Source organism: Atractosteus spatula, chromosome 16 (genome assembly GCF_055471065.1).
Source record: "Atractosteus spatula isolate fAtrSpa1 chromosome 16, fAtrSpa1.hap1, whole genome shotgun sequence".
NCBI lineage: Eukaryota > Metazoa > Chordata > Actinopteri > Semionotiformes > Lepisosteidae > Atractosteus > Atractosteus spatula.
In genome coordinates this window covers 8,126,832-8,153,642 of record NC_142721.1, presented here as the reverse complement: position 1 = coordinate 8,153,642, position 26,811 = coordinate 8,126,832, and the positions used below count along the sequence as shown (strand labels likewise).

Genomic DNA, 26,811 nt, shown 5'->3' with positions numbered 1-26,811 from the left:
ATTTTTTTTTTTTATCTACATGTATTTGATATGCAGGGTTAAACACAATAAAGATACTAAAGATTCAAATTCAGAGACTTTCACAGAACACGAGACATATTTTTATATAAAATGTGTTTCTTCCCGATAAGTAAGGTGAACTTCTTATAGTCATGTTTTTAAGTTAGAGGATGCCCTTATAATTAATCTTCTGCTTGTGCTTTCAAAGGTTCTGGAGAGGGATGTGGAAAAATAATCCAGCGCTTCCCAGAAAAAGACTGGGCTGATACAGCATTTCCTCAGGGGGTTGAGATGGTGAGTAAATTAGCCATTTATTGGCTTATGTCTTCTCAATGATGATCTGAGCTTTAAGACGACGTTTGTGCTGAATTGTGAGGGCACTAAGGCATATCCCTGAAACAGATGTTATTTACACTTCTGCAAGCTTGAGGATGAATTAGCAACAGATTATATGATTTATATTTACCTAAAAAACAACTGCAGACAAACACTGATCTCTTTGTTAAACTATCAAAGTCTCTGCTAGAGCTAAATTATAGATTGAAACCGAAAACACCTTTTTAAAGGGTATTCTGTGAATCTCCAACCAAAAGAAAGTGGGGGGAAAAAGGTTTCCTTACTTGTTTTAGCATCTTAGAGGTATCATTAGTTTTACTTTTCACAACAAGGATCTTAGTTTTATTGCTTTGTACTTACGCAAACATCTTGGTGTGCAGTCATCGTTATATTGTCTCGAAAAGTGGTTATATCACCAGGATACACATCTCCTCTTTTAAATGTGTTAGCTGAGAATAGATATGGTGTGGCAGTCCACATGCAGCCAAAACTACAAAAACATGGGCAGAATCCATTCACTAGAAATCACGTTTATAGGACTGCATGAATCAAAAGTAAACCGTACTGTATGTAATAAAACTCTCATCTTAGCTTTTGTCATGTGTCATCCCTGACAGAAATTAAGACTACCTTACTGCTGATACTGGGTTTGAAAACTAAGTATGCTCTGTTTTCTGAATAGGCACTGATTTCAAATACTGCCTATGGTAACAAAGTGGGATTTTTATTATCACGCCTGTTCAAATTTGAAACCGTATGTAACATCACCCTACAACAAAGGGCGAGTTTACAAAGTATCATGAAGAAACAGATCCTCTTTTTGGCAAACATGGAATGTTGGAAAATAAGAAATTCATATCATTTTATGAAACATAAAAAAAATAAAGTGTTAGTTAGTCATTTGTGTTTTTGTTCAGAAACAAAAATAAGAGATTGTGGATGTTCAAAATATAAAAATCATTTTGATTCTTCAAGTTCACTTTTCTTTTCAAAGCACAATAATTACTGTCTTCTCCAGCAGAAGACTGCATTATATGTATGTATAGTGCTCCAGTACATTAAATGTTTGGTCCCTCATAAATTCCTGTTTATGATGTGCAATTATAATATGCAATTATAAACCATGTAGTTAGGTTAACACCAGTTCAGGAAATTCAGTCCACAGAACTAAAAAGAAATGCATGTAATCTGTGATGCTGTCACATATTTCGTTAACATGTTTTTCACATCCTGGGGAAATTGTTCCCATATTTGTGTCTGATCAAATATGCGGATACGTTTTCCTTATTTGCTGTTTGTCTGTTTCTAGGCTGCTGTATTTTGATTTTGCATAGACTCTGTAACAGACCTTGCAGAGTTTACAAAACAAGTCACTTCACACTCACTGTTTTTGAAGTGGATGGGTATTTTTAAAACAAAATGTTTCCTCACGGGAGTTTTAAATTAACAGACTTGTGTTTTTGATTATTCAGTTTTCTTGGACGTAGTGTTAGGTATCCATGGAATTTTCAAGACATGTTTGCGGTCCATGTCTTTTGAGTGAGTCCGTGTGTTTTTTCTCCTGTTACTCCAGCAGAATATATTTTCCATGACTGTTTCCTTCACGCAGTGCTTTTTTTTGTATGTTTAACTTGCCAAACCATTTAACATTTCACTGTGATTATAAAACCTAAAACTAAACACTACGGCACAATTCTTATTAGTTCCCTTTGTTGTTTGGGTTGTTTCTGAACACAAAGCATATGCTGATTGTGCAGTTTGTACAGTTTACAAGGCATGAGTGGGGTTTTTAAAATGATCATTGTCTTGCTCGTTGTATAACAATATATCAGTATATCGAAATCTATCCCTTATTTTTGGATTCAGCATTTTTTTAAATAAGTGTTGCAAATGACAGTAAATAGTGAGGCTGTAGAGTTTAGACTTAAAATTGTTATTGAAAAGGAGTTAGATTTATAACTCAGCCAGCAAATTTTCTATAACGTACATTTGCAATCTGTCCTGTAACAGTGTATGACTGCATTAAACTGCAGTAAATTGTTTTGTTTAATATCTCAAAAGGTAGTAACAAAATATCAGTGAGATTCGTCAGTATTGTGGGGAGAAAAAAGTTCTTTGCTCAGTGAATTCTTCCTTCTATTAGAATGTGCTCAATAACCCTTCCATAACCAGTAATTATCATGGACTAGTGATGGAGGACTTTATTTAGAATATTGTGTACAATTTTGGTTGCCATGTTATAAACCAGATGGATTCAGTCCCATAAAAGTGACCAGGGACATTAAGAAGCTTAAAGGAATGACCTACTGTACATTGAAAGGCTAAATTAACCTTTTTAGGCTCTTGAACAGATTCAGGTATTCATCAGCCTCAAAGGTATTGACAGAGTCAGACCAGTGAACATCTGTAGGACTGACAATGAAACATGAACCATAAGACACAAAAGGAAAGCACAGCGAGGTAGAATTAAAACTGAGGTTAGCAGGCAGTCTTTTTACACAGAGGGCTGTGGAGGTTGGCAGCAAGCTACCCAGCAATCTGTTGGAAGCTGCTACCCTGCTTTTTTTCAAGGAACGGCTGGACAAGATCCTCAGATCAATTAGCTTCTCGAAGCCAAACAAGTTAGATGACCCAAGTGGCCTTTTTCCTTTCTTGCAAGAAAAATGTTGACTGCAAGACGTTTCTGGTTCATTTCTCAGTCACGTGCGAAGTACTGCACTTGGACTAAGCCAAAGAGCTAAATGTCCAGAACATCCAACTGAGCAGGACCACAGGTCACATGCTCTCAAAGATAAGTGTGCATTTTTACAGCTGCTTGGCATTCATGAGAAGAGTGCTGTCGACACATGGGAAGTTTTAATTTTGCAATATTTCAGATTAAGACATTAAGTGCATTCAAGCTGTCATTTTCTTTTTTTGTTTGATTTTTTCCTTTTTGGATTTTATGCCTTATGATGGTATAATATCACAAAATGTAAGAAGCAGAATGCCTTTTAGTATTGCGTTCCTTTTAACTTACTGAAAACTTCAAAAGCAGTATACAGTATACAGAGTGTAAAAGCGAGCTAAATTGATCATTGATAATTGAATGTGCTTCGCAGACTTCAGGAAAAATGTGAAAAGCTGGATTACATTCTGGAGACTTAGCAAGTGGGCTCTAGATAAACTTTCTGAATAGCTGCATACTTTGTGCCTCACCATAATGAACCATTTGCAAGTAATTTGTGTTCCAGGAAACCTTTCACAGACCACATCAATAGGTAGAGCTCTAACCACATGAGGCTTGTGGTTAATATTGTCATTTTGAACATTCCTAAGTAACAGCCCTCTTTGTGTTGTGCTACACAACTTCTTGAAATGTGTTAATATCACACATTTACTCTTTTGAATAGTTCAGCGAGTGGAGGAACTGTCCAGAATGCAGAACTGTGTCTCTCATCTAGTTGATATTAGCACTAGTAAAAGGGCGAGCACATTTTCCTAACAGTTTAATGTGTCAAACAATTGTGTGGTAACTTTACCAGCTTTGCTTAACTTGCCAAGCTCTTTACCCCCTTGTCCTTCCACGCACACAGGCACATAAACACACCAGATTCAATCACCTGACTGAAATGAAAAATGTTTTGTTGCTGGTTTTGAAATGCGTTCCGAGGGGGAGATCTGCATTGTTGATTAAGTGTTAACCAAAGCCGCCTGCTCTTGAAGACACTTCCCCTTTTGAGGTGCACCTGCATCAGTGAACAGGTCCTACTGTAGTTCTTACAGTTCTCCCACCATAGTGGCTCTTTAGTTCACAACTGGATGTCCCTGCTGTTGTCCACTAGTTTAGCCCAGTTCCTTTCAGTGTTTGTGTGTTATACAGCGAAATCTTAAATGTATATGTACAGTGCATGCAACTGTTTGTACAATAATGACTTTTATGATCGTTGACTTATCTGTTGAATTAATGTGACTAGGCTATATTAATAATTCAGTTGCCAAACCTTCATTACCAGAAAAGGTTATAAAAATTTCGGTTGACCTGATGCTTCTCTGCTGCTTTATAGTTCGTATTATGTACTGAAACAGGATGTAGGCAATGTACAATTCTAAAACGCTGGGTTATATACATTTTCCTGTGAGAAATCACAAAATCACTGGTTATTGTAGATTTTGACAATTTCATGCAATTATTACATAATTCATTTCTTAAAAAAAACAATTGTTGTAATGGAGAAGTGTACATAGAGATTAAAATACTGGTTGCGAAACCATGTAACTTTGAATGTGTACTCTACTTTTATTTGGAGTATGCAGTGGATAATGGTATTTCCTGTGTCAACAAATGCATATCCTTGTTTATCTTGCAGTTTGTTTAAACCCTTTCTCCTTTCTTAATTGAGAAATTCCAGTCGCCTTTCGGTGGAAAGATAGATAATGGCCAAGAGTGAATGTTAAACTCTGGACCATGATGGAGTCGCCTGGCTTTGACTGTATGTGCTAGGATACAAGGAGATGCCTGCTGGTCTAAAGTCTGGGAGAGCCATTTAAAGAGCTTGTGACACACGACTGGGCCAATTACGAGTTTCACAAATCATCTTGGCTGGTGACTAAATATTTGCTTATCTAAGTAGAGATAGAATCCTGCTATAAATCTTGGGACCAACAGTAGCAGCAAAAGTGAGGGGGGGGGGCTCAGAAGTTCAGCTGTGTCCCTTAGAGAGTCGATGGTCTCCAGTACTTTATTTATTTATTTTGACAACCTATATGAAGTATTGGCATATGCAGTCTTCCCTATCAGGAAAATAGAATCCTTACAAGTCGAAAACAAGCGAACTAAGCAAGCTAAACAAAATAAGGGTATGTGTAATACAATTTATTTTTCCTTTGTTATGTGTCTGTTCTGGAATTGAATCATTTTTAACAGGGATTACTAATGATTGCCAGCCCCACCCACCCCCCTCAGATTTCTTTCAGAGTTTCCAGTAATTCACAAGACTGTGATTTCAAACGGTGGTGACGTGACCAACTGCTGCACTTGGCTATCTTCATTGTAGATTGGTTCCAGTGTCTTTTAAATCATGACTTCTGTTGCAGCTGCCCTATCAGTTTCTGTTTATATCTGAATAACACGTCAAATACAATCCTGGTTGGCTCTTTGACATTTCACAGAATTTTCCCTGCTGTTTTTTTGGGCTAGAAGACTGTTTTACAATGTGATTAATAAACACATGGATCTTTATCTTATTAATGAACAGCTCCCCCTGTCCTTGCTCCACTCTGTTACAGGAAGTGCAGGGTTGTTTGCTGACACATCTTAACATGGTCTTCACACTTCCTTGATGTGAAGTATGTTCTGTATGTTGCACTGCTTGTTGCTTAAATTGCCCCCCTGGGGAAGAAAAAAAAGTATTTTGAATTGAATTATAGAAACTCAATTGAGTTGTAGCAGCCATTGTAGAAAAAATGTGTTCAATTGATAATCTGAAGGCTTCTGTTCCCAAAAGGACCAGATGCTTGTCCTTGACGTTCAGAAAAAATTGAAGAGGTGCACAATAGAATGAACAGGTGCGTATAATACGTTTGCATAAAAACATTTTAAATTGTCAGTCCAAGCGTACAGATGCCCAGTGGTAGAACACTCTGGGACTTAATCAACAAGAAAGCAGCTCCACACCACCTGCTATCCAGCTTCACTGTTGAAGTGAGTGTCTTGAAGAAGTAGTGGATTTGAGTGGTTTGTCTTCAGCCTTCATTTCAGATGGGCTCTCAGAGGCAGTGCTGGAGCTTGCCACTCCAAAGGAACAGTAAAAAGGACATTTTACCTGACGACAAAAACAAACTACCGAGGACAGTTTAGTGGCAGATAAAATCAAATGTTTTAAAATACTAATATAATGTAATAGATACTTAGTGTCCCACTTTTATCTTAAAGGGAACCGATGCATAAAAACATTTTTGCTTAAGATTGTTGATGAGAGTGTTTGATAGTCAGACATATTGGCTAAGCTGCGCCAGTGAACACACCTCACAGAAATCCTTCGGGAATTAATTAGATACTCCATCAGGTCATGCTGAGCTATATCTGACCAATGAGCTGGTTTGTGTTCTAAAGCTATTTTTTCCCTCCTTATGTTTGTACCGTGCCAGCAGATTTGGAGTAATTCCTTGAATTTGTTTTGAGGAGGGGGTGCAATATCCTTTCTCCACAAAGGCTGCTGTAATGCAAAGCAGATCCCGGATTCTGGCAGGTGCTCGAACCTGTGGAGGTAGATTCCTCATTGGTGCCATCATTGGGCCACGTTTCTCAGCCCTGTGGTCTTGAGCATGCCCTGTGCACGTGAGTGAGAGATTCTCATTAACAAGCTTCTTAAAATCTGGAACCTTTAACAGCATCATTTAAGGTAATATATTGTTTTAGTTTTATAGAGTGTCTGCTGGCAGAGATGTAGGTGTTCTATTCCCTTTACAGAATTGATGTGTATGTCTGGCACTGAACAGAAACATGAGGTTTATGTATTAAAGGAGTCTAGCCAAGTTCATGGAAAAATGTTATACATTTTTTTAACATGAAGGATTGGAATGTGAATTATATGGCATTATTTGCTGCATGAAATTTCATTATGCAGGTTAAGAAGCTCCAAAGAACTAGTAGATGTTTTTTTTATGGGAAGGAAATTGAGTATGACCTAAATAAAAAGTCTGAATTTCTTTCATATTGCTGTAGATGTCCAAATTTAACTGGAAAGTATAATTGGGAACAGCATAGCTATGTCTCTTATGAGATTTGTGAAAAGTAGACTAGAGTTGTTTATGGTGCACAGATAAATAGACATTAAAAGCTGTGGTTTACAGCATGTACCATTTGCCTTTAATAACTCATGTTGTTGGTGGTCACCAATCCTGCTTAATTGAATTATGGTGATTGCAAGTTAAGACTGTTATAAGACAGAATGGTTCTCTGCTTAGCTTCTTCAAGGCAGTTTGTGACAACCAGAGTTAGACATCATCTTTAAAATATCTGTGAACACATGGGCCTCTTTCAGAGCAGAGCACATACAGTAGGCTCTGCATTTTCTAGTTCCAGGAGTGAAAACAGGTTCTCCCATTCAGTATTATCCTTGTATCACTAATCAATTACCAAAACCATCCTGCACCTTACTTATTCTAAACATTGTCTGTGTAACAAAATGTCACAAGAACCTACAGTACTGAAGCAGAGATACAAAGCAGATATGAAGCTGGAACAGAGCATTGGGCTTTATACATATTTATGATCCCTCTTCAGTTGAAATGTTCTCATTATTATGGGATGTCAGAGTTACACTTCATGGGAATATTAAAAAAAAAACTTCTCTGTAAGTCCATCCTTCCTTCTTTTCTTGAAAGTCCTTGATGTTGCAGTTTGGATTTCCTTCTCATTAGTCTGAGATAGAAAGGGGTTGACAATAAGATGTAAGGCATCCCTTCATGTATGCATTTTGTAAAGTTGAAGCAGCGAAACAAACGTTGTCACAGGGCAAAGATGAGGGTGTCTGAAATCTGTGCCTTCAGTATGCGTCCTGGTGAATGTTCTGTATGAATATCTGGGATTCCTCCTTTATAGTTTAATGAATATACACCATAGTATTTAACATACCAATCTAGCAATTTGTATGCTGGCTCTGTTTTTTTCTGGTATGTAAATTGTTATTATTTACAGATTTTCCCTGTATGATTAAAAAAAAACAAAAAGCACTGACTATCAGTAGGTAATTCATTTCGGAGTACAAAGCCATCTGCAGTCTGTAAGGCACGTCGAAATGCCTTGAACGTAGACAACTTGTGCACGAAAAGCACCCCATGGTTTGCAGTGACTCTAACAAGGTCCTAAGTAACAGAAGATGAGTTGTGATGGAGAAAGATTTATTATTCTCTCAGGCTGGAAAATGTGTTTTGAGTTATTTTCAGCAAGGCACTCCAGAAATCTGGAGAACGGACAGTTTTCCCCTTTCTGGCACTACCTGGTTATATAGAAAGCTAACTGTTTTGTAACTTTGTAGAGACAGGAGCTCATAGGGTTGTAATTCACTCAAAGATCGGTAGGATCTGTAGGATAACTTTCAAAAAGTTGCCCTGTTGTACGTCAAATGATTTCCAAAACCGTGACCAGTTTAATTTTTAAGTGCTTTCATTAGTATTTCCACCCTTATTGCAATTATGTTTGGGAAACAGGGAGGAAACGTGCTTAGAAGCTGCTATTCTTGTGTTAAACTACAGTGGTGACCCCCCTTCCTGTGTCCAAGCGTGTGCGTGTCTGTGTTCTGGAATTCCACGCATTGAGTGGGCTAAATGCTGCTTGAGAATGGATGATTAGTGATGGACCTGCCTTTGTCAGAATTCAAGCCATCTGGGTCAGCAAGATAACTCATAGCAGAAGTGTTGAAAACACAGAGACCCCCCTATCAGAAGACAAATGCCTGTCTAAGAGCAGAACATTTGAGCTTATCATCATAATGTAAACAGAAATGTCATTTCTGTACAGTTTGTCAGAACCTTTTTTATGTTAGAAATGGCCTTGCAATACAATCTTTTTTTGTGCAAAATATTATTTAATTTAATATGACCCACAAGGATCTTTGCAGTAAATTGCACTGACCAGTATCCATACCTCATAAACAAAAGTAAAGCAGAGCACAAAGCTAGTGTGCCTTTTTTCCTTTTCTTAATTCTCTTTTTTTATAGTCTCTGCCATAACCATTGCAAAATTCAGCATAGCATCTGCTATTGTTGTTGACAAGGCCTGTATATAGTTCTATTGGTGCTCTAGACCAAATTTTACTGTATGTATTTTACTGGACATTGGTGATAGAATACTTCAAGTGGTGAGATGAAGGGAAGCTTTTTTTGAAAGGTCACTCTTGGCTATAATTAAAAAGTACTTGCTTTACTATTTATGTTTCATCACCTAGAACTACTTCTGTGATGTAAACGGCTATGTCATACCTAACCAGGAGTGTCTGGTGTTGTTTCACTTTTAAATGCTGAATGTAGTTTAAAAACACACACACAAAATTCAATGGTATGCCATTAGTAATAGCATCATATTAGCAGTTACTACTGTATAACCAAATGGGAATTCCTAAGATAATGATGTTTTGGCAACCACATTTTTCATTTCTTAAAAAAAAACATTTTCTGTGTTGTATCCACATAGTTTAGGTTAGCTGTTATTAATCAACAGAGCTTTCCCAGCACAAGGGAGAATGAGGATCTGTCCACACTCTTCTTGGATATAGCCACCTCCAGGAGCTATTTGTCATTTGACACACTCCTTACAGGATATTGAGCGCCTCTTTTGCTGATGTAAATCAAACTCTTGGGGTTCTGGCAGGTGAGGTTGTTGTGTAGCAAGCTGAAGAAAATGTCTGTCTCTGGCCCACTCTGCACTGGACATGTTGTTCAAGAAAGCAGAATACTTCCTGTTCTATTAATTACCAGTCATGTCATCTCACACTGTGCCTCAGCTGCAGACTACAGGCCTTAAAGCAGCCTATAGTAGAGACTGGGGCAAGCATCCATTGCAGAAATGAGCTGAGCTCTCCTACAGCCCATTTTCTTCATTGTATTCTTAGTAGTATGAATGATCTTGATAGGACAAACAAACCAGATCAAAACAAAAATAAACATAAAAGCCACAAGAAGGTATATGAATGGAAAGCAGTTGATTGGCCTGTCAAGTCCTGCATGAGACAGTGACTGACATCCCAACGGAAGAGTAAGACAAGAAAAAGCAAACTTGAAAACTCATACGGCTACTGTCTACTCTGTGAAAGGCATATTCTCTTGTCATATTAGTATGTTTGTTACAACCAAGCTGGTATGTATGCTGGTTTACCAGGACTCTTCAAAGCAGCAGAGCCCGAAGAGCTGGGAGAAGCTGTTCAGTTTGTCCAGTGAAGTCAAAAGCAAGCTGGTGGAGGTCATTAGAATCAGTGCTGGAATGAAAACCTGCTCGCACACCAGCCCCCCAGTACCACAGCATTGGCCTGCCCTGCTCTAATTTGAATAAAAATTGAAGAAAATAAAATGTGAAAGTCCTGTAAAAAAAACACTTCTGTGTTGGGGCCAGACATAATTCCTAGAATCCTCATTCCCTTTGGATAGGACATGTAGCAACAGACCACTTTAATTATCTGAGTAATCGTCCAGGGGATTAGATGGTTGAAATTCTATCAAGCTTGTTACTTTAACGTGATATTATGTAAATAAATGGGCCAAGCTTTAAAATAATTACTCTTTATTGGAACTCTTTGGAACTGTGGCTTAGAAGTGCCTGAGGTGTCATAGTCTAAAGTTAGTACTTTAAAACAATAAGGTCAATTGGTATATTTGTTATCTGGCTATATTTAAGCATTGATCAGGTTTGTGGTTTTAAAATGTGTTTTGTAGCAGTGAAGTATATACAGTATGCTGCATTTTAAACCCGCTGCAATGTTTATGGGTTTGTAATTGGAAGCTTGTGGGTTTGGTTCCAATGCGAGAGATTGCTGTCATACCCTTGAGCAAAATACTTCTCCTGAATTGTTCAAGTAAAACATCCAGCTACATAAATAGATTTAAATATACAGTAAGGCCCTTTGGTTAAAAGCATCAAATAAATTAGTAATACAACAAACCAGCCTAATCTTTTTTCTAGTTTCATGCTGATTTCTGCAGGATGCTTTCATAGAGGTGTGGAAAAGCAGTATAAGCACTGTGGGGAAAAACAGAGCAAAGCAAATGTATTTTGTAAGCATGGCGAAGACATGGGAAAACTTTAAACATGCTTTTGAAATGACCAAGTAGACCCTCAAAATGGAACATCTTAATTGAAATCATCCACTGCAATTGGCAAGAGTACCCAGACAATTCATGAGTATAGCCTTCAACCCAATGGGATGCTATCAAAGAGGAGTTTAGTTTGTGCGATCCTTTCACTTGCACCTTTAAAGTATTACAGGACAACTGGAGCAAATAAACTGTGTTTTGTTGTTGTTTACTTCTTTATCGTCTGTCATTGTAATGGGAAATAGACTCTTGACTTGAGATACACACTATTATTCCCCGAAACACTTTGCCTGTCATTGTGGACGTAGTGGTGTAGATCATAAAATCTTTCATTTTGTACTCTTTCCATATCAGATTGATGCAGATTCCCTTTTCCAAAGAAGAAGATGACGCTGAGGAAAGCTATTTAAGGGTCTTGTTAGTTCAGCACCAGCAGTCTACTTTTTCTGTAAAGAACTGGTTTGCAATCATGCAAAAGGAGAAAATCTTTAAAAAAAAAACGTGAGATAAAAAGCTCTGCTTCTGAGATATTTCCCCCTGGCCCCGATTTATTCCTGTCTTGAGAGTAAGGAGAAAATGGAAACAATGTGTTTCAATAATTTCAATATGTTGTGACGACTATTCTTGGTGTGAATGTGTTTTGTGTTTATTTTGGAATCTGCAACTTCCCAGTGCCACAGCGTTTTTTCTTTACTTGAATTTACTATCTCCGTGTTAAACACATGGAAAATAAACATGAGGTACATGAATTAAAATAGAATGTTTGGAATTTGTTTGATGTTCATTAGGCTATCTCCAAAACATTGCTAATTTAATTGAAACTGGTTCTCTAACATTCTGAAAGGTTTAAGATAATTATTATGCTTGATTTGCATCCATATCAAATCAGATGTTGTAAACGTCATCATTTTGGCAAATAACACCACAAACAAAGTTTAACGTTTATTTAGTTTCCTTGACTGCATAGCAGTTTTCCAATCAGGGTTACAAAGAGGCCATGTGTTGGAGAGTTCCAGATCCGTAGAGTAGTAGAGTGTCACTCTTAAGAAGGATGATCATATGATTCGTTTTAGTTTAAGTACAGGATTTTAACATTTTAAAACCTTTTAACTGAATTACATTAGCATTGAAATTCAGCATTGCTAAACTATGTCCTATTTAATTGCCCTGTAGAGAAATAATTGTAATTATTGAAAAAAGATTAATTATATTAAATGTTCATAAAGTAACGGTCACTTTTTGTGTTTTTCTCCTTTTGTGTTACTTTATGATAAAATGACTATTTTTTTGTAATTAAAAAATTCTTACAAAACATAATGTGCAATATTTCTACCAAACAAATCACATGGTCAGTTTTGAAGTGATATGGCCATTATTACAGGTTTGCTTAGCATTGTCATTAAGCAAAAATATTCTTCTCGGCTACAGTGCTCAATCTGAACATTTCTTCAGTTTAAGAGTATCTTCTGGATTCCAGCTTGTGTCAGTATGTCTCTGCACCAATGTTATCTTAGTTTTCAGACTCCCAGGTGTCATTCTGCAGTTTTGAATACTTAAAGTCTTTATACTTTGCTGGTCTCAACTGGAGCTGGAGTTTATTTTCTCTTTCTTTTTCTAATTCTCCTTTAACGGTTTGTGTCTTTTGATTTTGTTTTTTCTTCTCTGTGAGGCAGAAAGCAATGCCTCAGTGGCCAGGATTGTGCACACTCTACAAGGCTTAAAGTACTGTACACTGCAGAGCATCAGCATCACACTCAATTCCCCACTATCTACAGGCCATATCCTGTTCGTAGAGAATGCCTGCTGTCTCTCAACAGAAGCAGGACAAAGGCTTGATACAGTAACCAGATATTCACAGATTTAGGATCTTCAGTTGTTAGTAACAGCATGTGGTGCAAAGCTACCAAACTAGTTTGATGCAGAGTCGAAGACTTGCATTTTGCAGTTGTGCATGCAGTCAATCAGATGAGTTTTCTTTCTGTTTTTGTGAGTATTCATTTCATAGCTTATAAATCAAATTAACATTTCAAAGAAATGCACATGGATCATTTTATCCTTGATCAATTCTTCATGTTAGTGAAGCAGCCTGGCAGGCTAAATTAGAATTTCCGCAATGTGCTTTTTTTACAGACTTAAACGACTTTCATCTGAATTTGTGAGACACTTTGCAGATAGACTGATAGAAAGACCTCTTGAAATAATTGACAAATGGTTTTGGCTAAGGTTTTTAATGATCCTTAGTGGGTTTTTTTAACTTTTTTTTTCCAGTACTGGTTAATAAGGTCAAGGTATTAAATGTGTCAATTACAATGGGATGTTCTGAGCACATTGTTTTACAGCTCAGTCACTTGATGACACAATTCCAACCATAAAATGTGGAGCATCTGTAGAAAACGGAGGAGTCAGCAGCACAGCGTGTTAATTTTAAAGGGGATTACTGCTGGCGTCACTAACGTTCGTAAGCAGCAGGTATAAATTTTATGCAATGAAGATGACCTTTTCTTAGTGCTGTAAATTTGGGAGTCTGCTATGGAGAGTGTATAGTTTTTCTCAACTTTTTATGAGTTTAATCAGACTAACCTTCCTAAGTTAGCTTCCAGTAAATTTTTTAAATTAAAACCCGAATGTAGGTACCATTAGATTCTCCCCTCTCATTGATGTCACTCTTAATAACCCAAACATCAGCCAGTCCAAGAGTAACAGATGTCAGTTGAATAGATCTCTTCTTTTAGCCCCAAATAATGAAAAAGCCTGAATGCAGTGCAATATGTGAACTTTAATATACTTTAATTGGAGCTGGCCAGCTCTTTTGTGGGCTCAGCTTTAAAAGGGTTGGTTCCTGATTTTGGTTAGTTTGGTAACTAGCCTTTCTCCAAATGTGTTACATGAAAATGCTGGATGGTTTCAGAAGTTTTACCTTTTTTCACCTCTTAACATTTAGAGGAAATCCTAATGACTTGCATGTTGTCCAAAGCTTATTTGTTTCTCCCTGCAAGTTAGTACCTGTAAGTTAATTTTTTTTGTTTTCTTTGCTTTTAGAAAATAATGGGTGTCCTTGCTGTAAACTCCAGGAGCACCTGAAATGCAGTACATTAATTTATAAATTATTAGTTTGGTTTCATCTTGGTCAAAGCTTGCAATTTGTTAATCTGACTGTCCTTGTATACAGTATGTGAAATATGAAAGATATATAACCTGCCACCTTTTTAACCTGATTTACTATGCCAAAAAAAGCAAAGAGGAACTTCACGATTACGTTTTTTTAAAAAAAGTTGATTTCTATGTGAAAAACTTTAGGACTTCCGTGATGCATTGACCTAGTCATTGCTGTGCTTCTAGAGGCAGCCTTTGTGAAGCTGTTGCAGTTTATTTTTGATGGAAATGGCGAACTGCAAAACCGCTTTCCTGTGGGGACAACATTTCATGAATCCCCTTGAATTGGACGCCAGGCATTTTTCCTATTAAATTTTTTCCCAAGTTGTGCAGTTTTTGTATTTTTTAATCTTTTTATCTTTTTGTATTTTTTTATCTGGAGCAGCTGCTATTATGAACTTATAATGTTTGATACAGTATGTGGCAGAATGTTCAGTGTCTATAAGCAACTGCACCTAATCTTAGGTTAAACTAAGATTATGTTCTGGATCAGATTCACTGATACATAAAGCTGATAGCGCTGTTGTTACAAAGCTGTTTTTCCAGGTGTGAAGGTCAAGACCTGCCTTTTCATTTAAACAATAAAAAGGGCACACTGGCTGCCCACATAATAATTGTGAAATATTTGAAAAATGCTATTTTTTTGCATTCCTGTAAAATAGCTATAGAAGAATTTCCAATTATAGTAAACAATATAATTTGTAGGAAATGGTTTTATAATGTGTTTTACAATAACTAATTAACTTTTTATACAGTTAGATTAGCTTTTTAATTAGGGTGATTTTAATATATATTTTTAGCTGTTATTGTAATTAAAGATATTCATGTATCACATTCTAAGCAAACACCTGGGTTTGAATAGGTGCTGTTTTTTTATAACATTTTGTTATGATGTAACGTAGCCTACTTGATGTGCAGTTGTTAAAAACTGCAAAAAGGAGTGTCCAAAAAGGACTAAAAAGGAGTGTTTTTGGCACTTGTTAAAAAAAGTCATCTAGATTTCTGCCTGGCTTACCTGGGAGAAAATAAAGTACTGATTTATATATACCTAGGGTTTTTGACACAGTGAAGCTGTCAGTGAGTGCACTCTTGAACTTGCCTGATGAACCAGAGGCTGTTTGCCTTCGTATTTATAAAAGAATTGTAGATGGGGGGTGTGTGATGGGAATACGGACTCTTTTACTCCGTTTAATGCTCCACGGGTTTCACAATGTACCTCACAATTTTCAAAAAAGAGTGAAGGATGGGATGGAGTTTGATTTGAAGTTGAAGGAGAGGGTTTGAAGTTAAAGAGAAGCAAATACTCCAGCCTACTTGCTCGTCATTCTGGAGCTCAACACTGTTTCTGTAATGTTTGAGAGACTGAAAATACATGACTTCTCTTGGTCAGGGACACTAGTCCATCACAGGTTCACTTCAGCGATGCTTGTATACATTTATCCCGCTGGGTGGGTTTGCTGAAGAAAACTGTCTGCAGTTGGGACTGAAACTCACAACCTTCACTGGGAGTCCGGTGTCCTAGAGACACTGAGGTGTCCTAACCTCTTCACTGCTGATTTTAAGGATAGGGTTGAATTTTTCATTTTGTGTTAAGTTGATTACACACTTAATTCAAAGCAGGATGCTTTGTCCTGCATGTAGTACAAAAGTTCGAAGGTTATGCATAGGGTGGCATTTTAGAACCACACTGTATTCTTTTGTCCTACACATATGTATATTTACATGTCCAGGAAAATGGAAGCCCATTTTGACTCCTCTCTGAGCTGTATATTTGGTGTTACAGAGAAGTTGTATTCTTTTGGCAGTGCTTAGACTGTTTGCTTTGGAACAGCAGGTAGTATTTGTTCTCTGGGATGATAACTGATAGTTTTGTTTAGACTGCATACGCTGAGCAGATTGTCAGTCACTTGATGAATCCCCCCTTACCTTGCCAGTCAAAAAACCTTTTGACCAAATAAAGTAGGGGGGGGATTAATCGTAGTACACACTATGGGCAGGCTTTCAGTCTGACCTTTTTTAGGCATTGGGATATTTCAATGGATGGTTTTAATTTGTTCTTCACGATGAAGAAATTTGACGAAGTACAAAAATACAAATGTTGTCTCTCCGTCAAGAGCACTAAAAATCAGAATATATGCTCCACACAGCTGAAGCCGATATTAGGCTTGCCATAAGAACAAGAGGCTCCCGTGACATTCTTTGACTCCAAGTGAGGTTTTTCGTGGAGCTGGTTTGTTTTTGGAAAATGCTGTGTGTATTTGAAGTAAAATGCTTTGGGGGGCCAGCTTCCTAAAATAAAAGAATTTGACCTGACACGACCAGAAGATAGTTAACAGTTGAGTCATTTTTCTTGTCTGGCACCGTGACTTTTTGAACCTTTTTTCTGGTATAGCTGGAGTCCCTATTGTAATCTGGAATGTTGTGCTTACTTCCGGGAAGGACGCAGGAGTTATTCAGAAAATTTGTCAATAGGTACAGCGCAATACTGTGGAGAAACAATAAGGACCGCAGCAGAATCCTTGGTTTCTCCGTTCCGTGTAGGATAAGGAGATGAGACAAGCTTTTGGCAGCACGGAGCTAAAGGAGGCAGCAGGAAAAGTGAGTGCTAACAGAAACGAAAGGCAGGAACTGAAAGGGGCTTGTTTGTTTCTCCGGGCTAAGCTGCCTTTGTTGGGATAGTCATTCAGTAGAATGACTAGAGCTGACATGCCTCTGTGCACGTTTTGCTTTTATGGTATTAGACCCCCCCCCCCCCCCCACGCACACACGCGCACGCACACACACACACACGTACACACTACCAATTCTCAACTGCCAGAATATCTTTCATCTTGAGACGAATCAAAGCCCGAGTTTGTCATTAGATGAGTAATCATCACCTTCTGCCAAAACAGCACGTTGCAGGAATGCTGTTTAAATTCATCCTGCAATCTAAGAAACTATGAACTCATATATAGGTTAAATGTCACGGAAAAAAAATTGTTGTGTTGGAACATAATTCCTATAGATTGTTAGTAGAATAGTATGCAAATATTGAATTAGCTGGAATGTACAGTAACTGATCTAAATCACTGAAATACTGTATGATGTGATGGGTCACATTTTTCAGCACATGTGAGATCATGTTATTTTAATAGATTATTTGGAATTCACCTTGCATAATGTTCATGTTTTGGAATCCTTCCAGTGCAATAATGGGAACTTTCTGTTAGTAACAGGTGGCTTTGCACTTCCAAACACAGCATAGACGAAGCACACTTTGGTCATTGAAGTATCGTGTTTATTACATTTATTAGCAGAAATTAAAAATTCCCTTTATTCTTTAAAAAAAACTATAGATAAGGAATGAGTCATATATACTGTATATATATAGAGAGAGAAAAGCAGTTCATTGTTTTGGTAACTCTGTAATTCTGGTGCCTATGGAAGAGTCCCACCTATGAGTCCACCAATGTTAACCTGGTTGTACTTCAGTCTCTCAGCCCAACAGGCCCTGCCATGCTTAGCTTCTGATGAGATCAGGTTCCGAGGTGTTAACACTGTTGCCATTATTGCAGTGCAATGTTATTGCCCAAAGTAATGGAAAACAGACATTCATGTTGTACATTTCCCATTTCTTCAGCAGGAAGTAAGCCACATGTTATAAGTATCTGAGGTCTGAGGTCTGATCTTTTAGAAAAGGTGAACACGTTCAGACCACAGCTGCCTTAGAAGGCAAGATGTCCTAAATACTGCACACATGCTCAGTTTTTGCAGATCTGTGTTGTATTTGGAGTTTTCAGTTCTTTTCAGTGAAAATCACCATTTTGGGTAAAGTGCAAGGCACCGTATGTACAGTAGATAATCATATGTGCCAAACATAGGAAAGTTTTATCATTGTTGTCCCAAATGCTCTTGTAGAAAAATATCTTTTCATCTGTTAGCTCATTTAAATGATACCAGTTTATGTAACAGATGGCCACTGTAGTAAAAACTGTTCAGCTTGTCATGGGTGGCCCTGATAAGATGTTCTCCGTTGATAAACCAATTGGGAATAATGCAAAATACACACTGAGGTCTTTCACACAGGCCCTCTCTGCCACTGGACCACTGAGAACTGATATTTGCCTGACCTGGGAGCAGAGCCAGTTGGACACACACAGATAACAGCTTTGTTGTGTTCTCTTGCTAGCCAAGCTCCAAACTTGAAATAATAATCTGCTTTCAGTGCACTGCTGTACAGTAAATGACTGTATTACTGTTATCCTACTGTCTGCCAGCCCAGCACTTGGCCAGCAATGCAGAGCTTACATATTAGGTAGGGAATAGCATTGTCTGTAAGAACCTATAATTTCGAATAAGCCTCCTTCTATATTTCTTCCTTATAACATTTATTTAAATATACTGCTCCAGATATTGATGTAAAGTTACAGTGAATCTGTCCACGGGCAAGTTTTAAATTTTACTTTTTCCTGTGATAGTGCATTTAGCTCTTAATATCCCTTTGTGTAGTCATTTTACAGTAATCCAAGACCCTAATTCTAACTGTGTAATTCAGCTCTCTTCTCTCATTGTGTATTTTTTTCTGTGAAGTGCTTTAAGAAGCCCCTTTTAAAGGCATTATATAAAGTAATTTTTATTATTATATTTTCTTGTTTGTATTAATGGCGATGTATTGTTCACTTCTCTAGCTGCCAGACAATTATTATTATATTATGCTTTACCTTAAAGTGAAAATCCTTAAAGATTATTCATGCAAGCTCTTTGTACTGTTTTGTTAAACACATTTTTGTGGTTTGTAGAAAACTAGGTATGCACAGAATTAATTACAGTCAGTACAAATATGAAGATCAGTTTTTCAGTTGTTATTTCCTCTTCTGTCAGAAGACGTGTGCTTTTTTGCGTGATTAATGCCAGGTTATTGACCTCCTGCAAACCAGAGTGCTAGGAAAAGTATGCAAAATATCTTAAACTGATGCAGCCTTTCCTAAAATGAGTAAAAAAAGATTCCTGCATTATCTTAGTGGGACATGAAGCCCTGCACATTAAATGGCAGCAGACTGTAGCAGAAGAAGAAAAATAAAACCTGATGCTCTGCCAAGGAAGCAGGCTCAAAGTCAAGTGAAGAATCGATGACAGGATGAGAACAAAAAAGGATGATTTGGATAGCAGATACAGAATAAAACAGGTTAAAGTATATTCTAAGCATGATTCAAATGCTTAATTTTACTAGCATTTTAAATTACAAAGGCTAATGGAATCAACGTTTTTGTATAAAAGATTGTGTGGATACTGGCACTGTACTTGAACATATTCAGTGCATTTCACATGATTTATTACAAAGAGAAGGCTGGCACAGTTTTAATCAGCTAAGAATTTTAATAATGACAGTTGTTTGTCTATGGAAGGCTTTTTATAAACCAGATATCTGGAATGATGCTCATTATATTTATAATTTAAAACACCATCAAAGAAGAATCACATGTAGTATATTATACAGTAGTATAAATCTGCAATTATTAGAAAAGATTTTGCTAGTCTGTAAACCAAGGCATTAACCACATCATGAAAAAAAGTGTAATTTACTGTAGGATTAAAACGTAGCACAGGATTTGATTGTGGTTCATAAATGGAGAGAGGAAATACACAAAACAGAAAACTGGACGGTGAAAGCACAGTGTTATTTCCTCATTTTTATGTCACAGCTACGAAAGGGAAATGGACTCATAAAGGCTGTGGGCCAGCTCTGCAGAATGAAAACAACATGAAAAAGGCCAGACATACAGTAAACACCTTCGGAGAGAGGGTACGGGATGCATAATAACAAGGGGAAAAACACTGGCAGGCTGTGACTGACATTTAATGAATCCTGGCTGCATCCTGTAGTGTCTCTGTTCTCCTGTTTGCTGGTTTCTTGTCTGATGTCTTCCATGCCCTTTATTGCCTTTTATCTGGTAGAAACAAAGCATCAGCTGGGGTTTCCTTTCAAAGAGTCACATTTTCCCTAATACTGTATAAAAGTGTTCTGAGCATGTTTAAGTGTTAAACTATGTTTACAGCATTTCTAAAATAAAATTGGAGTGTTCCTTCGACTTCTCTGGTTTCCTCCCACAGTATGTCCAAAGACATACTGGTAGATTAACTGGTTTCTGGGAGAATTGAACCGGGTGGGAGTGTCTGTGTCTGCGTGTGCCCTGCGATGAAAAAAAAAATGGATGGACGTATGGTTGGATGGATATTCGATCTTCTGTCTTCTTGCATTTTATTTGTATGTTTGTGCCACCCTCAAGATAAATACATAAAGGTTATGTTTTCCCTTGCCTATGTACAACATGGTCTTCTACAAAAATATTAAAACTCTTTAGGTGTCACCATTCTGGGATTGAGAGCAGGGGAGTTTGGGAAGTTTTATGGTTAAATATCTTAAAAGCTTCAAGAAGTCTAATCCATCAACCAATTCAACATTTCACAGAGCCTATGCCTCCTCTTATAAATTGTTTTGTATGAGAATAGTCTCTCACTTTTGTTGTAATATTGATGCACCTGATACTTTTGTCCATGTTTTTGGGGATTGTCCTGCTGTCATTCAGCACATCTTTTTCTGGTCAAGAGAGGAAAGGGTCCTGCATTTAGTTCATTTGCAGCTGTCCAGAAAAAGTACAGTTCTGGAACTGGTATACAGTAGCTTCTTGCACCAGAGTTCTGATCTTTTCTGCACAGTAAGAACTAGTACTGTACTCCACCATATATACAGTGGTAGCTTTTTTCAAGGTTAAGAAGAATAAACAAATGCATTTTTCAAAAATCATTTCCGCTTTAAATACTGTTCCTGACAGTGATAGCCTGTTTTGCTTTTCCATGATCTTGGTGGAGTAATTAGCAAGGAGTGTCAGGACTGTCCCTCTGGTCAGATCATGTGGCAGATTGATGGCAGTTGCGTTTAAAAGAGCCTGCGCGAGTGAGGGCACTTCCGTTTTGTGGAGCTGTTAATGAGCTGAGTTCCCGTCATCAGAAATTGGAGTGGAGTACAGTGAGTTAAAAAGAGTTGCCCTCCAGTATTGAGGGAGTATCCTTTTGTTCTTCATAAAGTGTCAAAATGTCCAGTTTTGTTCCTCTGAAACATTCCAACATGACTCGCAGCCAATTTAAAGAAGTTATTCAATCTAGAGCTGTTTTGTGTGCTTTGGTCTGAAGGATGGCGATGTATTTTGATGTCCCTGATAGAGTAATTCTTGAGAATAAAATTCAATATTTCTCTTTTCCTGCCATTTGTGATCTTGCAGACTGGCAACTGTACATAAAGGTTTGCTGTGGTTTCAGATGATCAAACCAGTACATTATTAAATCAGTCTCAATTATGCCTTTTTACACAGTTTTTACTCTGTGAATCTTGCTTTGTTTTTTATTCCTTACCAATCGAGATATGCCCATATGCTGATCGGTTCTCTTGTGTTTAGGATTTTCTTCTCCAGCAGCACTGTTTTGCTTGGCGGGTTTGCCTTGTTTCTTCAGGTTTAAAAACACAACAGAAAAGAAAACTGTTCTGTGTCATCAGGGTAGCCGGCTGGGACCCCCTCCCTCAGTAGTACCGAACATCATGCTTTAACCCGAAAGGAAGCACCTGCTGTAATCCATTATCGCTGTGTATCAGCCTCTGTTCCCCGCTGTCCACATGTGAACTGCACAGGGCCTGACATTTCAGTTTATTGTTTGAAGGCTTCTTCCCTCTGTGTCCTTTTTGGGAACACAGAACCGTCTTTGTTGTTAACTTCAGTTTATTTTTGCTAATTTCGGTCGTACGTGCAGCATGGGGATCGTACGACTATTCACACGTGACATCATCATCCTTTTTAGTGTGTTAAAGGCAGGTGAAAAAATCAGGGAAATTATTTTACTGTATCTTTCAGCACCAGAACTGTCCCCGTTTCTTAATGTTTGTTTCTGTAGTGTATTTAATTTGAATTTACATATGCACTTCATATGCGTTATTGTGGGGCCTTTAGACGTGAAACCTAATTTCTGAAATTTAATAACATCAATGTGGTACACAATTGCTAAAAAAATTAAATAACCCAGACTTTAAGAGTCAACTCTTGAGCCAGACCTTGCTTTTGTTTCCCCATCATTTTAATAAAAGATACTTTGTTGATACAGCCATGTTTTAGGTGACTGTTGCACCTGTTTTTTTCCCTTGTTGTTTTGCCATTTTACTTTCTTTTCGTGTAAACTATTTCAGCTGTTATTTAAAATTAAAGTGTGCATAAACTAGAATTAGATTATTGATTCAGAGTGTTCTTTAACATACCCTAATGTTATAGTTTTATTCTATTTTGTTTTAATTTAATCTATTTTTTTGTGTGTGTGGAACAGTGTTTGCAGTGACTCAGATGTCACCATTTTAGAAGATTCTCTTCAAAGCAGGAATTCTTTCTGCCCAGTAGGGTTGCACTTGCTTCTGCTGCTTGCCTATATTCTCCTGAGTCATCCGTGAAAAACTGACTCATTTAAAGCTTTGTGGTTCAGTCAGCCATGTGAAGAGAACCCCACAGGAGGGCTGGCCCTGCTTTCACTCAGAACACTCTGAACACGGGGTAGCTATGAGTAATGCTGTGATTGCACACTTAGGGGCTCATTCTCCAAAGGTTGTAAGGGGCTTTAGGACTGAATTGATATGATTGTACACTAAAGACAAGGGACTCAGAATGACGTTCTTTTCACAAACCGCAAAAAGTATATACAGTACATTATCATTGCACTCCGGTGCCCATTATCTGCAGGTGCACTTTCTTATAAGGAGCATCTTTTCTTTTGAGCCTTGCCTAAATTAAGGATGTAGTAGTTCAGGTGGGTAGCTGCCTAGGCTGCAAAGGAGCAAGTAAGGGGTTTATTCCATGCTGAAAAAAAGAAGAAAGAAAACACAACATTTTGGCCGTGGAGCCTTCTTCAGGTGAGACCTGCACTACAGTGTATGAGTAAGGGGTCATTGCTTGAAGATGTGCTTTCCTAATTTTTTTGTGATTGATACCATTATTACACCAAAATTAAGAAATGTTAAATAATAACAGGTAGACAAATTCTTAAACTGTGATAAAAGGGGTGCAAATGTCATATGAAATAGTATATTGACAGCTGTGGAGACCAAATTGTAATTACAATAAAATCTCAGTTTAACTGTCTAGTAGGGGGAAGAGGTGCCCTTTATTGCCAAACGTCCATTAAATCACAAATAGCGTTTTTCAGCCCCCAAAAATACTATTTTCTGAGAATGTATGTATTTTATGTGATGTACATATTCTGTATAAAATTCACTAAAGTACGAAACGCAAATAACACCCATAGTAAACAACTGATCTACCCTGATAGGACACCATTGATAGTCCTTTAATTTTATATCTGCAGTGTGTAGTATTTCTTTACCTTGTTTTATCATTTGTGCTTTTCCCGATTAATTTGGGGAAAGTGTGCTATTTCTGATTTTGTTTGTTGAATAAAAGGCCAATAAGTTATTCCGAGGATTTACTATGTTTTATAATAATGAAATAATAAACAGAATGGCTGTTAAGGGGCTTGTGAAAACCAGTGTACGTTGTATTGTGTGGTGCTACATGATATTGTGTGGTCCTGTATTGTATTGGCATAGATTTGCTTCTTTCTTTAAACAAAAATGTTATTTTGCATTTGTTAATTATTAGAATAATGGAGACAATTCAGGATGACATTTTTGGTCAAACAAATCAGGTCAAGGTACAATACAAAACCATGTCATTAAATACAGGAATTCTCTAATAGACTGCAAAGGGAAGCTTTCTGCTTCCTGTGCAGAAAATGAGTTCTGGACAACTTCGTCTGTGCTGTTGACAGAAAGTAGTTAGAAAGCAATGAAAAACAAATATTTTTATAACTTAATTTTCCACATCAAAATGTAACCAAGAGGAATTGATGGAATCACACCAGATGTGTGTTTTTCAAGTGTGCTAAGCCCTTTTTTTCTACTCCTCTTAAAGCAGTTGCTGAAAAATGCTGGAAGGTGATGCCTGTTGAATTGTTCATAACATATCATGGGTAATTGCAACTCGAAAGAATGTAATACTGTACACTGAGAATTCTTGCCTGAAATAATTAAAAAGACTTTGTTTCAAAATTGTACTACAGTACTTATAGTAATGCTGTGTTTTTTAAAGGAGTAGACCTTTAGTGTTAATTTCTAAAGGGGGCTGCTCTTTAGACCATTAAACTTGTTAATGAGTGGTATGTAATGAGTTTCCATCAAATACTAAACTGCAAAGCCTTTAAAAATAAGAGTAATTCAAATCAGCATCAAGATTACAAATGGAGTGCAACAGTGCAAGAGAGCTCTGTATTAAGACCTTAAAGCTGATCTAAATGCTCAGAATGGTTTATTCCTGTGGTCATGAGATGCCTTTTAGATGACCTATTAATGCATATTTGAGATGCTGGTGTTTCCACAACGCTTACTAGCATGCTTTAAACGTGCTAAATGAAGACTTCATCATTCAGCACACATTCTTTAGTCATGGTTTCGGGTGTAGAGGACAGTACCATGGAATAGCAGTGGAATAAAACATAAAGAATGAGAGGAAGCCATTAGGCCCATGAAGCCCTTTTGCCAGTTAGTAGTTCATCGACCCCAAGATCTAATCCATCCTTTTCTTGAAAGAAGCCAAAGAGGGCAGAATGTCCTGGGGCCTGAGAAGAAAGAGGCAGGCATCTGGGTAGTCGCATCCCCAGTGTTCAGGGAATTGGTATAGTTTGAAAATGGGTTATGCCGAGAAGGACCATCATAAGACCAGGGAGAGGAGCTAGGAGGGAAACAAGGTGATGAAAACAAAGATACTGCAGGTAGGTAATGGGAAAGAATTTTGAATTGGATGCATGCTGAGAATGGTTGTGATCGTGTGATAAGGGGTTTAAAGAAAGAGGCAATGCAGGGGAGAAGCAAAAAAGAGCAAATTGCAAGAGAGCCACAGAGGTCTGGATGAGCTGCAGAGAGAAGGACACAGTAGACAGCTAGGAGAGCGTCGCTGCGGTCCAGTCTGGAGAGAATGAGGTCCTGGGCCAGCAGAGGAGGGGAATTGATTGTTGGGAGAAAGACACTGCTTAGGCAAAGATGGTGGGCTTGTGTTCAGGGAGGGCTGTGCTCAGGTGAGGTAAGGAATCAAGAGTAACACCAAGGATCATGGCAGAGTAACGGAAGTTAAGAGGATTAAGACAGAGAGATATCAGAAAAGGAGAAAGAAAGAATAGCTTTACAGTCGAGTTGGTCCACTTAGCCTGATTAGGTGTTAAATATTAATTGGGATTTTTTCTTTTCTACTTAATAACATAGCAAAGAATGAACTGTTAAAAAAATCAGGCATCTCTCACTAGACATTTCATTTATTTATATTTGTATGCACACCAGATTGAAGCACTTAAGTCATTAGACAGAAGTGGTGAACTCACCTTCTGTTTTCAATCTATGTTGCATTTTTTTTAAAAAACCACAATTATTTGCCCCAAGTGAGGAAAATACCCCAAGGGACAATACAAATAAAGAAACTGGCAGAACATATGAGCTGCATGCTGGAATATGTGTGGCTCAAGTAATTGACACGTTATTGTACATGATGGAATTAAAATTTGATCCAGAATGTTTTTTTTTACATATATCTGTAACACATGGAACATCACCCACATCTGATATATCGGCCAAATGTTAATCATTGCTCTTTTACATTATTAATGTTCTCTATTACTCGGCAATCTGAGTGCTTGTAATATTTTTACCATCTCCCTTGGTACTCTAAAAATATCCGTTTATAAAAACTACCATCTGTTCAATGTTGTGTAACAGGGAAGAAAGCAATTGGAAATGTAAAGTTTTGGGAATAATATCAAGTTGATAAGAATGCAGTCTGGCTCAGATGATGCGAACTGTGATGATAAATATTGTCTCATGTGTAAGGGATGGGACAGGTCAGGGGTGGGGGTGCAGTTGACTGTGTAATCTAATAATGAGAACTGTAAATTTATTTTTATTTGGTTCTGAGGATTGTTAATATGTTTTTGACCTTTTTAAAAATATTTCCAGCTGGTGCACATGGTATTAGTTTCCGAGCAGTGATAAACAGTAAAATAATAAAATGGTTTAAAATGAAATAAAAGAGTGTCATATGCATCTATACACAGCTTTAGCGGTGTGCCAGTAACATCATGTGCACTTTTGAGGAAAAAATAAATTAAAAAAAACCTTTATGTTTGCTGAATGCTTTGAATTTTTCTGGAGCATTTCGGGACAAGGATCAGACCATTAACGTGCAGTAGGACTGAACCCCCCAAAATAGAATTTGTATCAAAAATGTGGAATTCTAAATATACATCATGGTGTTTGAGCCAAATTTCTTCAAATATCCTTGACTTCCTGTAACACTGTCAGCATGTTTTGTGTCCTTAAAGGTGTCTTCACACCATCTTCCCCATTCGTATTGTATCTACTTGGGGATCTATTGTTTTCTGTTTTTCAATTGGCTAATACCTCCTCTTATTCCCTGTTGT

The 26,811-nt window shown here is 37.5% G+C and overlaps 1 protein-coding gene across 2 annotated transcripts in view; it reads left to right on the top strand.

Annotated features, from left to right (window-relative positions):
• The window catches only part of sbf2 (SET binding factor 2), a 141,608-nt gene that overhangs the window by 21,185 nt on the left and 93,612 nt on the right, over positions 1–26,811 (top strand). For both annotated transcript variants that reach the window (XM_088934914.1, XM_088934913.1), the window contains exon 2: positions 209–294. In XM_088934914.1, the coding sequence (XP_088791040.1) occupies positions 209–294 (86 nt within the window). The remainder of the gene's footprint in view (positions 1–208; positions 295–26,811) is intronic.